This window comes from Magnolia sinica, chromosome 6 (assembly GCF_029962835.1).
Source record: "Magnolia sinica isolate HGM2019 chromosome 6, MsV1, whole genome shotgun sequence".
NCBI classification, from domain to species: domain Eukaryota; kingdom Viridiplantae; phylum Streptophyta; class Magnoliopsida; order Magnoliales; family Magnoliaceae; genus Magnolia; species Magnolia sinica.
Genome location: NC_080578.1, coordinates 25,608,905 through 25,621,745, shown reverse-complemented (window position 1 = coordinate 25,621,745; position 12,841 = coordinate 25,608,905). Strand labels below are relative to the sequence as shown.

The 12,841-nt window shown below is 39.6% G+C and overlaps 1 protein-coding gene across 1 annotated transcript; it reads right to left on the bottom strand.

The window, feature by feature from the left end:
- Positions 1-7,769: 7,769 nt before the first annotated feature.
- On the bottom strand, positions 7,770-12,446 carry LOC131248580 (protein TILLER ANGLE CONTROL 1-like). The gene is made up of 5 exons (XM_058248924.1): positions 12,356-12,446; positions 12,080-12,146; positions 9,921-10,570; positions 8,448-8,616; positions 7,770-8,004 (listed from the first exon to the last, which is right to left on the bottom strand). The coding sequence occupies exons 1-5, from the start codon at positions 12,359-12,361 to the stop codon at positions 7,985-7,987; spliced, it is 912 nt and encodes a 303-aa protein (XP_058104907.1). The 5' UTR covers positions 12,362-12,446; the 3' UTR covers positions 7,770-7,984.
- Positions 12,447-12,841: the final 395 nt, after the last annotated feature.

Sequence of the window (12,841 nt, the reverse complement as noted above, 5' to 3'; positions counted from 1 at the left end):
TATAAATAATAAATTGGAGGAATGTTTGAGGGCACCGATTCCTCGCCCTTCACCACTACGGTGTATACCTCGCCGGTTTCCTTGAATTCCTCCATTAAATCTTGAATGGTCAGGAGGGAACTCTCATTCACTTTAGAAGCTTTAAGGTAGTTCTCTGGTATCAAAGAGCCAATTATTATCATTCGACTATCCTTGATGAAGACGTAAATATTGTCTCATCCTTAGTGGGTTGCATCACGGTCTGACCGCCATGGTCGACTGAATAACATATGCTATGCTTCCATGTGGACCACGTCACAAAATATTTGATCCTTATAAGTTTTGCTAATTGAAAATGAGACAGTGCATTGTTCAGTTATTTTAGTCTCGTTCACCTTTTTTAGCCAGTTAATTCAGTACAAGGAAAGATATTTTGCTATTAGTAATTACAACTTGTTCACCATCAATCTTGAGACGATGTTCTCGCTACTGCCACTGTCTATGATTATATCATAGATTTTGTCATTGATGGTGCACCGTGTACGGAATATATTATGTCGCTGTGGATGTAATTCCTTCCGTGTGGTGTATAGTAATCGCTTCACAACTATATATTCGCCTCGATCTTTGCCCATCCATTCATCATCGTCTGCTCATTCCTCACTGGCTTGTTCATGTTCATCAAAGCTAGGGTCTTCTTCTGCGGCCTTACCTTAATGCTTCATTCATTTATGGTCAAGTGTGCTGTGAGACATTGAGGACATGTGTTTGATAAGTGGCCTGATTGGCCACAATGGTAATAATTGTTCGACCTTGGCCGAACATAAGAATTTGGAATCCTATTCGGGCCCGCTGTTGTGGGTGTTACACGTTGAGGCCCAGATGAGCCTCTCCCCATATCACGGTTTGTGCTTGCAGGAGGTTGATGACATTCTCGTAGTGATTTTTTTCTTCATGTTAATACTAGATCCCGCGTGAGACCCCTCATGGGGGGTTGAGTTAAAGGATAAGGCCGAACAGGAACTCTTACAAGTTGTGTTTCTGCCATACCTGCCAATTAAACCACTTCATCCATGGTCCTAACTGAGTGCATCTGAACTCGGCCCTGAATCGTCAATCGTAACCCACTTATAAATCGTGCTACCTTCTGTGATTCTATTTTTGACAGGTCATTTCGTGTTGCCAACCGCTTGAATTTTTTGGTGTAATCGGTGACGGTTCGATTTCCCTGTCGGCAATTTTAGTAGTGCTGGAATAATACCTACTAGTAATCACTAGGAAGGAATCATGATCGAAGAAGGCGTTTCATCCATGACCATGATGAAATGAGTACCTTATTTTATTGGGCACATGAGAGTTATAATTACTCCCACCATGCAAAAGCAACGGATTTTAATTTAAACGCTATTAATTTCACCTTTTTATGCTCTGTCATGTTCATGTAATTAAAATATCTTTATACTTCGGCTAACCAGTTAAGAAAATCTTCTATGCGTAATAAACTATTAAAGCTAGGAAGTTCGGCCTTACCTGGATAGTCTCTCTCAGTACAATCTATATGATCATCCCTATAGATTGGTCGTTGGGCAAAACTTTAATTAAAGTTCTCATATTTAGAGCTCGAATCATCTGGCGTAGCCCTATGATTTACCACTAATAGTGTTCTACAGAAATTGGAGTTGTGCCGTACAACAACCACAAGCGGTGGAGTATCGCTTAGGGCTCGAGATAGAAGTAACGCATCTGTAAGATGGTCGAGGGCTACTTGCAACCCTTACATGATCAACTGACTTTTCCACTGGAAAACTTCCATTCTTTTCGAAAGATAGTAAATTCTTGTATCATCGTCTATAGGATTTTGGTTCATACCTTCGTTGTTTGTCATCGGCCCAAAGGGAATCCTTGCTTTGATACTAATTGACGCAGGGATGAACGTGATGAGGTCAATCATTATCTTCCTCAAGGATAACTACTTCGAATCCAAGGAGCTTCTCTGGACTCCACACAGAGACTTCTCGAATACACGAGGAAAAAGCATGGAAAATAGAAAATAAATTCTATAAAATTCATAATTTTATTGATGAATGAAATAAACGAGTTCACAACCCTTTAAATAGGGATACTACGCCATGGGAAAAGTTTCAAAATCAAACTTCAACTAAAACTCTTAGAAATCGCAACTTACTATAAATAGTAAACTTACTATTTATAGATGTTCGTAATGTCTACTAGTGCGCATGGATTTTGCCCAAAATAGTAAGTGTCATATCTAGCTAGACCATGATGTTCTGCTAATTATTATAAGTACTTTTCATGTTGGGCGCAACTCCTAAAGCCCAACGGATGAAGAGTTATACTCAAACTAAAACTTACTATAAATAGTAAAAACAAAAATAAAATGGGAATTTGACCGTCAATCTGATGGTATTTCACAAATTCGGCATGGGAAACCCAGAATAGCAGGTTGGGTTGCTAAAGTAGCTCGTCCTACCCCAAATCATATATGGTATGTCGAATAACTTATTCCGAATTGTGAGATACACCTGATTTAAGGTATGACGGTCCGGATCACTTTTGTCATCGATCAGGCCTTTTCTGATCTATCTTGGCCATGAAACTGTCCGCAACCCACTCTACATCAGTGGTGACTCCAAATTACATGTCAAATTTTTAGTCAATACTACACCCCTTCTTTGCACATTTAGGAAGGAAACCACGTTACGAAGGGATGAGGGGTGAGAACTCTCCACAATATTCACAATATCCAACAGTAGAACTAGGATCTAAGAGGGCCATATCTCTATAAGAACACATATCACGTCTATGGAGACGTCCATTGAATGAGATCTCTCATTGACGGCCTATGGTTTGAAAATCATGCATATCAGACAATTCTAACTGTCATTTACTTTTCCGCACTCAACCAATACCAACCATTAATCAAATTTCGTTTCCTAGGTATCCACTATATATTCTTATATTGACTTATCCCTCTCTCAATCAAAATTACAATTAAAAAAATCATTACAGAGTCAATCAAAACTATAATTTAAAAAAAAAAAAATCATTAGGGAGAGATTTGACTATGAATTCATTAATTCTTGCACGAGACTTCTTCACTCATCAGACAGGTCGAAAATGTTAGAAACAGGTAGATGGTTTAGAAAAGTTTAGCCAAGCTTCTTCAACCATCTATCTCTTTTGTAAACAGCACCCTACCTATTTTAGAAAAGTTGCCCTTCACAAGCAAGTGGGTGTAGCAAAGGTTAATTTTCCAATCTCATCAGGTTGGAGGCTAATAGACAACAAATCTTAGAAGTAGATTGCAAGATATGGGATAGAGGAGCCAAAAATAAAGCCGTTTTAATTTCTAAAAAGTTACGTGATACTCTTGCGTCATCACCCGAACTAATAATCCCAACCTTTTATTAAGCATTTGTGACATTCGGGTCATTGATTGCTTTCATTTTCACCATCCATCAAATACACACCAATCAGTCAATTAGAAAAATCCAATCAATTTAATTTCTATTGCAGAGCTATCTAAATCACGGCCAACGATGTGTACGGTTGAATTTGACTTTATTACATTCCACATGCCCAATTTCTTATATAGCATACCTTAAATCCCTACTCTTTTGGTTTATATTATCTAAATGCCCTTTTTTTTTTAATTAGTATAAACCCTTTCCATGTAATTTTAGTAATTCAAAAAATTAATTGAGTGTAACTTTTTCCCCATGTGACCTTGTCTTCTCCTAAAAAATAAAAATAAAAATAAAAATAATTCAAATTTCATTGAATGTTTAGCCAACCTATTTTAAATCACAAAATCTATTTAACTTTCAAAATTGTACATACTTGGATAATTGCTAGAAAATTGCATTATACCAGCTCTTTTAGAGTAAAGACAGTTAAATGTGGGTCAGTATGATGGATGGTCCAAATCAATGATTGGTTGTTTCTAACAATTTATAACAACCATTTTCTTTGAATCCATTAGAATCATCCAACAAAATTGATTCTTGAGAATCATAAATGACAAATGATGGGTACATTCATCTAGTGACATGATGACCATCCAATTTGTAGACAGAAATGAACAGTCCACAATTGCTAGAAAAGGTCTAATCAGTGTCCATCATTTGGTGCCCACCTTTGATTGATGATCCCTTTTAAAACTCACTTTGATTAGATGACCTTAACCATCCAATCAATGATATGAAATGGATAATTGATACTTTTTATAATAGAAAAGGTGAAATCAATGATCTGGACTTGCATTATGTGGGTGCACTTTTGGCTGTTGATTCCTCCCAAAAATTACTTCGATTAAATGATTCTTACAATATGATCAGAGGTTATGGAATTGGATATTGGTCCATATTGATTGTAATATAGAACGTATGGCTGTTTATCTGAACCACTTATCATGTGTGGTCCACTTTAGGTTGCACATCCCTCCTAACTTTAATTGAAGATCCTAACCATTTAATTATTGGCCAGAAAATAGATAGTACGTTAGTATTGATTATAACAGAAAATCTATCAGGCGGAACTAGGGGTGCACATTGAACCGGTAGAACCGTGGAACTGGACCGGAACCGACCAAATGGTCCGGTTTGGTCCAGTTCTAGAGTGCACCGGTTCCAGTTTCGGTTCCAAAAATCAAATAACCGGTTACATCGGTTTGGTTCTCGGTTTGGGGGTTTGTAGAACCGAACCGAACTGTGAACCAATCCGTAGAACCAAACTGTGGATCTGATCCATAGAACCAAACCATGGAACTGAACTTGGAACTAAATGAGAAACTCTTTGATTGTTTCCATATTTTACTTATGATTTATAGTTTATAATGCACCATTTAATTATTTTCATAAATGTATTTTTGCACACCTTATATAATATCTAAACCATTCATCAAATAGACCACAACATGAATGAACATAGGCTAGATAATAAAATTAAATATGCAATTGGGCTAGATTATAAAAAGCCCAGAACCGTGGAACCAATCCGGAACCGTTCTAGGGTGCCAACGGTTCGGTTCCGGTTCCGAATATCATAGAACCATTAGGAACGGTTCGGTTCCGGTTTCACCCCATAACCGGACTAAACCAACCCATGTGCACCTCTAGGTGGAACCACTTTAATTGCCCATCGCTCTTGAAAATCACTTTCGTTATCCAATCAATGTCTAAAAAACTGTACGGCCCATATTGACTATAAGGTATGATTGTTGATTTGGATTAGCCATCATGTGGGATATCTTTAACTGCCCATCATTGTAGAAAAGTCACTTTGACTGGATGATCCTAGCCTCCAATCAATGGCTAGGAAAATGGTCCATATTTCTTTTAATAATGGTCCAATCATTGATATGGACTACTCATCATATGGGACTGAACTTTGATCCCCCCCTCACAAGAAATTCCACTTGGATCGATGAACCTAGCCATACAATTAATGGATAGGAAAATAGAGGATTCATATGAATTATAATAAAGGTTCAATCACTGATTAATTTGGATCATCCCTCATGTGGGTCTCACCTTTGATCAGTAGTCCGTTCCAAAAAAAAAAAAAAAAAACCTTTTGATCAGACGATGTTAACAATCTTATCAATGGCTAGAAAATCGAGGGTCATATTAACTATAATAAACAAAAATGACAATTGATTTGATTGCCTGACCACTTATAATTTATCTTGATCAAATTAGAGCCGTATGAAAAGATCCGCTAGAAAATGGATGGTCATCTTGATTATAATAGTGATGGTTTAATCCTTGTTCTTGACCATTCATCATGTGGGCTACCTTGGATTACCCATCCATTAAGAGTCAGTTTGGTCTAGCAATCCTAGCCATCTAATCAATGGCTAGAAAAAATGGATGGTCTGGCAATCCTTTCAATCTCCACTATTTCCTATGGTGTGGTCCACTTAAGATTTGGATCTGCCTCATTTTTGGGCTCATGCCCTAAAATGAGCTGAAAAAAATGGATGCACAGCATGGATAAAACATATACATCATGGTGGGGCCCACATAGCTTTGACATCAGCTAGGTGGCTAGTGTTGGGGTCATCAGCCAAACTGTATGGATGCGAATTGCGTGGTCCCTCTGCCACCATTGACCTCCATGGTGGCAGGACTCCATGAGACCCATCGTGACATATATGTTTTATCTACATTATTCATCTGTTTTTTCATATTATTTTATTCCATGAGCCCAAAATTAGAGCATTTCCAAAACTCAAGTACACCACACAGTAAGAAATAATAGGGATGGAATGCCTACCGTTGAAAACTTTTGAGGCAATAGAAGTTTTATATCAAGATGATATTTATATTTTTCCTTTATCCATATTTTATGACCATATGAAGAGGTTGAATAATAAATAAGTATCAATGTGCACCTTAGGAAAGTTTCAACAGTAGACGTCATTATCCCAATGTTTCCTATGGTGTGGGCACTTGAGCTTTGTATATGCTTCAAATTTGAGCACATTGCCTAAAATGAGCTTGAAAAATGGATACATGGCCCAGGTAAAACACATCACGGTGTGCCCCGAAGAGTCCTGCCACCATGGAGGTCAGTGGTGGTAGGGTCACTACGAAAACCGCATCCAGTTGATATATTCTTCCCATCATTTGAGGTCCGTACGTCATCAATAGCTCATTCCTTTCAAAAGTTATTTTGATAAGATGATATGAAAAAAGATGGTCCATAATGCTTGTAATAGAGATGATCTGATCCTTGATATCAACAATTCATCATATGGAACCACCTTTTATTGCCTATTCCTTTTTTAAGCTAGTTTGATCAAACCATCATAAAAATTCAGTCAATTGCTAAGAAAATGGCCCATCTATATATTGATTATAATAAAGAAGGTCCAATAATTGATATAGTTGTTTCCTAAAAGAAAAAAAAGAAATTGTTTAATAGGTTGAGAGAGAGAGAGAGAGAGAGAGAGAGAGAGAGAGAGAGAGATGATTAAGATTTTATAAATCATAATTAGAGATAATTCTTTTTCTTTTTTTTTTACATCACTTCTTCTTAATTTAGTAAAGGTATCTACAAATTCACAAAATTTCTAAATTAAGACCAAACACTTCATATCCAAAATAAAAGTATAAAAAATATATATAAGAAAAATACTAAGAAAATCACAAAATTTTAAGTTACCCAAACTCACCCTAAATGATCATAGGACTCTCAAAAAGCCACGCAAAGGTCCTTAAAGCATGAAATAGTAACCAGTCAAATATTATAAGGCCATTCCTATGATTTCAATCATTGAATCTAATCCCTTCTCTTTGCAACACTAGGATAAGGACGATTCCTAAGTCCTTACTTAACCACCCTATAGTTTTGATGCAAGCCTCACCTATCACCCTTGCTTCCCTACTCAATAACAATGTCTAATCATCCAATCAAAACCACACATCATGTCCATCTAATCATACGGCCAGAAACAGTCAGGAAAATAAAAATAAAAAACATGAGTCTTTTTCTATAACCCTATGCATGGCCATGTTTATAGGACAATCTGTATTCCAATTGAGATTTCCATCAGTTATTTTCACATATTCCAATCAAGATTTCAATCAGCTATTTTTTATGGCCTCTTGCTTTTTTTTTTCATCATCTTGTATTATTAGCCTAAGCTATGGTGATTGGGAAAGACAAATACGTAGATTTAGGCTCTTTTGAGGGTGGCAGTTCATGAGCAATAACCATATCAAGTCCACGTGTCATGATGCGATTGGAACAAAGAATGGTGCATGTAAGGCTAATGTTCCACCCTTGAGATGCACTACAATCCAATGTATATGGGCCAAAACACTTATAATCAAAGGTCTGTAACCAATGACAGCTCCCATCATCAACATAACAATAAAGTGAAAGGAAGAGAAAGCAAAAGACACAGCTCACATGCATGAAAACTAGACATATGGCCCACCACAGCATCTAAAACAACTTCCCAGCCATGAAAATCCGATCACAACTCCAACACAACATCTGCACCAAATAAAAGTAAAAATAAGATGATGATCATATATAGTCATTGCCATAATGGTCATGTACATTGTAGGAAAAACATTCATTCTATTATTTGTGATCATGCTCTGTAGATGTGAAGACACGTAGCAGATTAGATCATTCATCAGGTGGGCCATACATGGATGGACTGTATTGCCACAAAAATCACATATGTTGGATGATCTTAGCCACTGCTTGGATAACAATTTATGATGAGAAATGGATGGTTAGGAGAAAATCTCAATGGAAAAAATAAAAATAAAAAATCTTCCAATCAGTGGGTAGGATGATCCAACCATTGTAGCTTTCAATGTATGGCCCTCATATGGTGGGGCCCAACAGATGCACATCCAAAGTTCGTACGTGGGTGCAACATGTGATGTTGATGATGATGATGAAAACATAAAGAAGAAAGCTCTTACCATGAAGCAAAGAGATAGATTCATTTCCGGCATTGTCACTTAAATGGTACTTGAGACCTGGGTTGCCGATTGAAGGGTCGACCTTAAACGCATCAATAGATCCAACGGCTCCATGAATCTCATGGTCCAGCTCGGGGTGGATCTTCCTCTTCAACATCTTTGTTACCATCTGACCATAATAAGAAAATATTCAAATTTTCATAAAACCTTCATCCCCATCATATGATTAAAACCCTAATGGACGAAATAGAGAGAGAGAATTAGTAGCACATGTCTTCTGGGGTATGAGGACCGTTGATCTAGTGGTCCACCATATGGACGAAGCATAACCTAATCATCGTTATGATTGGTTAGTCATGTTAGGTATTGGCGAATTGGAGACCATTGTTACAATAACTAGAAGGGTTCTGTTACTGTGATTTTTCAGGTGTGGCCCACTTACATCATGACCTACTAGACTAATGGTCTTGATCATGCTGAACATGTTCCACATGTTCAACAAAGAGAGAGAGTGAAAAAACTGAATGATTGAAGGAAGGTGGCCCCACGTGGATTAGGTGAGGTAGGGTTAACAGCTCAGTAGATGAGGCCCTGAACATGGGGATCACTCCGATGTATATCCACGCCGTCCATCTGTTTTTTCAGCTCACTTTACATCATCATCCCAAAATTTAAGTACTTAAAAATCTCATTTGGACCACACCGTAGAGATTGAATTTCTACCATTAAAAACTTCTCAAGGCCATAAAAGTTTTGGATCAAGCTGCAATCTGTGTTTTCCCTTCATCCAAGTCTTTGTGACCCTATCAACAGGTTGGATCGGAAATAAGCATTACAGTGGTCTCTAAGAAGTTTTTAATGGTGAGTATTCATTCAACATTATTTCCTGTTGTGTGGTCCACCTGAGATTTGGATCTACCTATATATTTTTAATATGCCTTAAAATGAGCTGAAAAAAGATATGAACGGCGTGGATATACAGAACATACATCAAGGTGGGCCCCACGGTCTGGGCCTCCCCTCCTTAGATGTTACCTCTGCCTCACCTAATCAGCGCTCTCCCCCAGCTGAGCCTTGCATGCAATAGTAATACTAAAAATACTTAATATTGCATGAGTACGTGGCCATCCTCATCCCTCCAAGTCTCCAAAGCGCTCACATCTCCCGATCGCATGATCCGAACCGTCCATCCTATGGGTTCTATCACGAATGGTCGTGCTTCAGAAACTCATCATGAACAGATGATCTTAACCATCACTTTATGGAGTTGAATATGGGCGGTCGAAAATTTCACCATCATCAACGGTCAGGACCATCAGTTCAGCGTGAACTATGGGTCGCGGCACATCACGCTAACTACCATAAGATGGACGGCTCATAATTCAGATAATATTTCATGTGGGCCCTACTATGCAATTCATGGGGAGCAACAAAAAAGAAAAGGAGGGGAGAGAAAAATCAAGAGCAATGTACTCGGTGTATTTTTCTCGTTGGATGAGATTCCTCTCCCTTCCATGGCATCAGCTTCTTAGCCAACGACCGCACATGCTTTGTACTGCACGCCGGCTTCTTCCCGGATCCCGGCGAGGCCTTGCCGGATCCGCACTTTCCGGCGGCAGCGGAGGCTGCCGAGGCGGCGTCGGCAGAGAACAGATCGGCCAGCGTCGTCCTCTCTCCCTTCTTCTTCTTGTCCTTCTCCAGCTCATCGCCACCGTTGAATTCCGGTGTAGAGAGGAACCGACGGAGGGGATTGTCCGCTGCGGCATCGGGTTTCAGCATCTCATCTCCGATGGCAGATGCGTCGGGATTCGCGCCGAAGACCTTCTCCAGCTCTTCCTTGAAGGCGTTGACGGCGGACGGATGGAACTCTTCCTGTTCTTCTTCAGCTTCTCCAGCATCGTTAACGGTGTCATCTCCCTCCGTGACGGAATATTCCTGTTCTTGTACGGAATATTCGTCGTCAGGTGGGAAGTGTTTGAGCTGATCGAGGCCGAAGGTGCCGATGGTCAGGATGCCATCTTGCCAGCCGCTTAGGACGTCAACGATGGTCACGTGATCGTTGAGCAGCGCGTCCGTATCGCACGTGAGCGTTGACGACTTCTTTCCGCAGTCAGCAAATGTATCTGTTGGAGAAAAACAGGAACATGGGGGGGAGTTATTTGATACTCCGGCAGCGTACGACACGTGATACGCAGGCGCTCAGAATTGCCTTGCATCAAATCAACTTAAACTGACTATATCTTGGAGTTTAATGTTGTTAATCACAACTCGAAAATAAAATAGATTGGACGACCCTAACCTTTTATGCGTGGACATTCATATGTTGAAATATAACAATTGCCTATTTTTCATTTCTAACCGTCCAATAAAGGCCCACCAAACCGATGGTCAGATAATCAAATAAGCACATTTTTGGACCATGATACATCTAAAACTGAGACCCATAATTTTAACAGTTTATTTGTTATCCATTAGTGCAAGTTCTAAGTCGCTTATAAGTGGGGTATTATCCATCACACTCTGGCAGAGTATAAAACTTTTTTAATACAGGTGACAGGGTCGACGGTAGATCGTAACCGTCCACCTCCTCGAAAACCTCACCGTTGGAGATCTTAGCCATCACTTTATTCAGAAATTTTTTCTATTAACATTGACCACCAATATATTTGATTTTTACCATCCACTTGATGATCGCCATTCCTATGCCTAAGATCATCCTCAGCCGTACGTTTTACAATGTGCATGGTGTCAATCCACCATCTACCATTGGATCTCCTCATTGGAAAATGAGGATAAGCGATGAGTCGCTTTGCACGGTAGGCTCTCTCCTAGCAGCAAATCAATATGCTTCCTTTAGGTAGTGCAAGCAATCCAATCCATGTTTTTATGTCCATATATATATCGGTCGGGGGGATGACTCTATCCTATTAGAACAGAACATGAGTTGTGTAGATCCCTGCTGCATGCAGTGCACGGTCCACGAATGTGCTGGCGTATCTCCCACCGTCCGAATATGTGGACAGGATCAGATTTTAAAATAAATGTTGTGATTCACTTCCACCATTTTGGTCAGTGGGAGATACGCATGCACACCATTTTTTCACTCGCATGCAGATTTTTCCCTAGATTCTCCCGGGGAAATCCAACCTGACTAGCTAGTGACCCCTCCATTACTGAGGTTCGTCTTGGTATGTGCTGTGGACCCCACAATGATGTGTGTTTTATCCATGCCGTTCATACACCTTGCCAGCTCATTTTAGGATATTAGCCGAAAAATGAGGTAGATTCAAATCTCAGGTGGATCACACCACTGGGCCCACATACTGAATGGTTCTACAATCCAAACCGTCCATATCGTGGAATCTAAGTTACAAGGAACTCACGCTGAGCAGATGGTTGTCACCATTACTATCTGTAGATTTACTAGAACATGAGAAGAAAATTTTCAATAGCTGGCATTGAAGTCGAAATATCCAAGGTTAGAATCATCAAGAATCATAGCTCAGTAATGGAGGTAACGACAATATGGACAGTTGAAATCATCGGATCATCTCAGCATGTTGGCCTCAATGGCTTTACTCTTCAAATTCAACCTTGTTGCTGACGTGTGTAAGAGAGAAAGAGTAGTGCACCTCTTTTACGAGAAACCATACAGTAATCCACGTTGGGGTGAAACTTTCGATGCATCCAGTCAAAGATCTGTTCAAAAAACAAGCATTAAAACACACGTAGAGATTATGGGTCTGTTTGGTTGCACCAAGCATCATGAAATTTCACGATTAATAATCTCATTTGGTGCAAAATGTCATGAAATTTGGTGCAACCAAACACACACACACACAAAAAAAAAGACTACGTCTCTCTCTCTCTCTCTCTCTCTCTCTCTCTCTCTCTCTCTCGATTCTCACCTTCATCTTCTCTGCAAATCACTGAAAGAGCTGAAGTAGAGGAACGGCAGAATACTGATATAGGTCGCTGATCGAGAGAGAGAGAGAGAGAAACGTAGTGCAATAATACGAGGGCCATCTAGGTTAGTGGCCTTATATTGCGACACCTGCCACCTAGATGTGGGGCCCAACCTTCTACAAGGGATATTGAAGGGCCGCTTTTCTTTCTCTGATCTCGAGCCGGGTCGTTTGCTCTCCATGGCGGGATTGATAATGTCCAAATTCTTGAATGACGTTAATACCCTTTTCATGTCTTGGCCCCCGCGTCAATTTATAGGGGTAGGACGCGGATTAGCTACTTACAGGTTGATTAGCGAGACTTGCTGCTGAAGTGACGTCACCAAGTTTTGTGGGCCCACCATGACGTATGTTTTGTATCCACACCGTCCATTCAATTGGAGAGATCATTCACTTGGAAAGAATGAGTCAGGTAATGTTTGAGTGGAC